General features: G+C 40.2%; 1 protein-coding gene across 2 annotated transcripts in view; it reads right to left on the bottom strand.

Annotated features, from left to right (window-relative positions):
* The window catches only part of Spg11 (SPG11 vesicle trafficking associated, spatacsin), a 93940-nt gene that overhangs the window by 21941 nt on the left and 67626 nt on the right, over nucleotides 1-4373 (bottom strand). For both annotated transcript variants that reach the window (XM_033764938.1, XM_033764939.1), the window contains one exon: nucleotides 1222-1384. In XM_033764938.1, the coding sequence (XP_033620829.1) occupies nucleotides 1222-1384 (163 nt within the window). The remainder of the gene's footprint in view (nucleotides 1-1221; nucleotides 1385-4373) is intronic.

Here is a 4373-nt window from a genome sequence, read left to right as displayed (position 1 = left end):
AAAAAAAAAAAAAAAAAAAAAAAATTATCTGCCAGAAAAAGGGGTCAAAGATGTAGCTCAGCACTTGTCTAGCATGCATGAAATCTTTCTTTCAATGCAAGTATTGCAAAAAATTAAATAAACAAAATGTATTGGAGTCAGCATGGTGGTGCATGCCTGCATCCCAGCAGCTGAGGCAGGAGGATCGCTGAGTTTGAGGCCAGCCTGAACTACAAAGTAAGACACTGACTCAAAACAGAATTGCACTGGGGATGCAGATGAGTAGTACAGCGCTTGCCTCACAGGTGATGATCTTACTATAATCCCTAGTTCTGAAAAAAAAAAAAAAATCTGCCAGAAACTGGGTGCAGTGGCGTACTGCAGTAATCCCAGCACTCGGGAGGTGGAGGGAGGATTGCAAGTTTAAGGCCTGCCTGAGAAACTCAGCAAGACTCTGTCTTAATAATAAGAAGGGCTTGGAATGCAGCTCAGTGAAAATCTAATACAAAGGGGCAGTGAAAATCTAGTATAAAGGAATATCATCATCATTTAAAAAAATCCTGAAATTATAAACAGGTGTAAAATAATAAGACAATATTTTTTGATTAAATAAGCATCAAGGTTAGAAACTGCCAAAATCTGGAAGATTTTGGAAGAAAAATGCATAACTTACCTCTCAACCTTTCAAAATAAATTATGCATTTGTGAAAAAGAGTTTGTAACCCTGGCCAATGACAACAGATAGAAGAATGACAGTAACATGTTAATGCAGGGGCTGGCGAAGGGGAAACAGCCCTATTTGACAACTGTTTGGAATAAGAAAACTGGCTGTATTTTTTATATCAGGTACTGTTGTATCACGTTTTAAATGTTTCAACCCAAATTTGAAGTTATCTGTAACTCTTCCCACTTGGTTCTAGTTTATAAATGTAGTATTACCTATTGTATGCATTCTCATCTCCTGATTGCTCTCCTAAAATATTTTTAAGATTAAGAAAGCTAACTATTTTTTTTGTGTATTTGTAGTACTAGTGATTGATCCCAGGCCTTTTACACTGAGCTACATCCCCAACCTTAATAATCCATTTTGAGACAGGGTTTCACTAAGTCTCCCAGTCTGGGCTTGAACTTTCAATCCTCCTGCTTCAGCCTTCCAGAGTGCTGGATTTACAATTGTGCACTACTATGCCCAGCTAAGGAAGCTACTTCTTAGGGGCAACTTCAGGGCAAGGACTGCCTTACCATCAGAGAAGAGATGCTCTGCTCCAACAAACAGCTGTAAGAGCTTCTCCAGCTCATACTGTGTTTGACACTGCTGTGGCATAAGCTTCAGAAGGAAACACACCTGGTCCCTCATCCATGCAACAGGGAGGGCAGGGTGGACTCCTGTAGTTGCTGTGTCAAGCTATGAAAAAAAAGAAGAGAATAAAAGAAAGAGGCTGGAGGAGGAAAGTGAGTCACAGGAATAACAAATCAAAATCATTATCTCCAAAATATGGAACAAGCAAGTCAAGATACCCTGGAGAGTAATCTCCCATCACAAAAGGGGATAACTGTGCAGGTGCTTTCCAAACAGCTGGTACAAGTGAAGGAGCTCAGAGGACAGGGAGGAACAAGACCTCCCTGACAGCTCTGCACGTGATCTCTCTGGGAAGTTCCAGGGCAGAGAGCTGCATGTGCGAAGGGCAAGGTCCTTTGAATGATGCTGCACACTGCCCTCCCTCCATGGGAAACTGAACCTAGGGTCTCATGCATGCTAGGCAAACATGGTTTACCACTATGCTGCATCCCCAGCCTTAAGAGACCTAAAGACTGAGTGCTAACTAGAGAGCTCATGCCTGTAAGTATCCAGTTAACAGCCCTCTCAGGTGCTGTGATATTAACCAGACATGTTTAAGAAAAACTTGGCAGTTTCTTTTTCTATGTTTTTGTTTTTGTTTTTTGAGACAAGGTCTTGCTATGTAGCCTAGGTTGACCTCAAACTCTTGGTGATCCTTCTGCTGTTGCTTCCTGTGTATAGGGGTTACAGGTATGTGCCACAAGGCCTAGTGGCAGATTCTTTCAAAAGAGACCTGGGCCTGTCCTTGAGTCCAGAGAATTTTAAATTCATATTATGAAGGCTTCTTAGTCTTGATTACTACTGCTAGGGTGGTTCTACTACATATTTTTCTGATACAGTACTTTACATTTTTGTTAGAGTATGTTTTCAAGCCAAAAAACCTGGACTTGTCATTTCAATCACACACTAAAATATAAAGATGACTCTAAGTAGCAGGCTGCCCAAAAGTGGGTGGCAAAGACATCTAAGACACTGTGTCTGAGATTCTGAGCTTTCCCACATGACACTGTTTTTGTCACTACAATGCTGATTTTTATTTGGCATTATTTTTGGATGACTACTATTTTGTTTCTTAGTTGTTATAGTTTCATATTTCATAATTCATCCTAGACTTCACACAACACAATAAAACATACGGGGCCTCTTAGTGGAATAAAAGGTTAACTCCTAAGCTGGGTGCAATTATGCACACCTGTAATCCCAGGTACTCTGGAGGCTGAGGCAGGACTGCAAGTATTAATCAGGGCAACTTAGCGACTTAGTAAGACCCTGTCTCAAGAAAACAAACAAGCAAAAACACAACACAACAAAACAAAATAAAAACAGGGCTTGACAGTGCATGCGACACCTGTAACTCTAGCCCTCTGAGAGGCTGAGGCAGTGGTGTGGAAGGAATCACTAAGTGACACGTACACAGAGATGCAGAATGGAAGTAAAATAATAAAAGGTTTATTTTGTTGACAAAAGGCCGATCACACTAAGAGCAGTGCCAGAGAATGACCACACATTGGGTTACAGCTCCTTCTTTTATTGGTTTTCATGGTCATGATCTCATTCATGTGGTTACACTGCATTTCCTCAGTTTACATTTATTGACACACGAATCAAAATCCCAAGACAGTTAACTTTTAATCTAGATGCAGTAATTCTTTTAGGATTCATCTAGCTATCTCTTCTAGCCCAGGGCAAGAGGCTTATCCCTGTCAGGAAAGCAAAGTTAACATGTTTTTTTTCATCTTGACCTTTACAATCATGTGGTTTGCAAACCTTTGGAGCTTGGGGTCTTGATGTGTCCTGTTATACTAGGAAGAGGCCAGATATCCCATTCTACGGTTAATGTCTCTGGTGTCTGTTAATGTTGAACTAAACAAAGCAGACTGCTGTCAGACACAGCAGAAGTCATTCTATATTTTCTTAATATTTTGTAGGTCTTGGTTATTCGCAAAAGCTTTCCCTATCAGCAGGAAGATTGCAAGTTCAATACAGCCTGGGCAACTTGAAACCCTGCCTCAAAATAAAAGGAAATTTACACAGGGCTAGGGATGTTGCTCAGTACAAAGGCCCTGGGCTCACACCTCAGTACTGCCAAAGGAAAAAAGAAAGTTCACTTGGAAGGTACAATAACATACACTGAGGCTATAATATAAATGTTTAAGACTGCAATATATCTTCAAAGGAATGCCCAATATTGTCAAGGTCTTCAGTTAAGGAATGCTTATAAAATCTCATGACACATTACAGCTATCTCTTGATTACTACTTGGAATTTTCTTCACTACTCTCCCAGATTCAATATGGTCCTACCTGTCTGATTCTCATTCTCTTAAATTTCAGTATGGTTTACATGTCTTTTTATTTTTTATTTTTGGAGCAGGGTCTTTTGTACTATTCAAGCTGGTCTGAACTCCTGTGCTCAAGTATCCTCCTCCTTTAGGCTCCCAAGTAGCTGGAACACAGACATGTGCCACCATGATGGCTCACTCACTATTGTTACAGGAAGATTATTTTGATTTGGAGCTACTCCCTCACTGCTATTTAAAGAGATGACAACAGGTATGATAGAACATTAGGAATCGGCTCCCTATTAGAGACTGCTCCTGCTTAGATACTGTGGTAGGATGTTTGCTATACAGTAAGTCCCTGACTTAATGAACATCCAAGTTGTGAACTTTCACAGACGTACTGTATAAAACTCACTTGGTTTGCTTATGAACAATTCTCCTGGAATAGAACTCATTCATAAGTCAGAGACTTATGGTATAAAAGTCAAAAGTTACAGAACACATCTATTCTTTATACTCTTAAATGTTCCCCTTAAAATCAGCTTGGATTAAGGCATTAGTCTTTATTACTTTTTACTTAAATGTGGTGCTCTAAAAAGAGGGTCTACCTCAGGCAAATGAAGGAACTGGGAAGGTGAAAGGCTGAGGTGACAGCTGTCACCACAGGAGACTGGGCATGGCAGGCTGGCAGGAACAAGGAGACCCTGGCAGGACCTCAGCCTCAGAGCTGAGGAAATTAACATGCCTATTTTTTTTTTTTTTTTTTTTTTTTGT

The sequence above is a fragment of the Fukomys damarensis genome, unplaced genomic scaffold (assembly GCF_012274545.1).
Source record: "Fukomys damarensis isolate Sample0158 unplaced genomic scaffold, DMR_v1.0_HiC HiC_scaffold_17, whole genome shotgun sequence".
Taxonomy (NCBI): domain Eukaryota; kingdom Metazoa; phylum Chordata; class Mammalia; order Rodentia; family Bathyergidae; genus Fukomys; species Fukomys damarensis.
The sequence above is the reverse complement of the archived record's forward strand: the minus strand, read 5'-3'. Positions and strand labels throughout refer to the sequence as shown.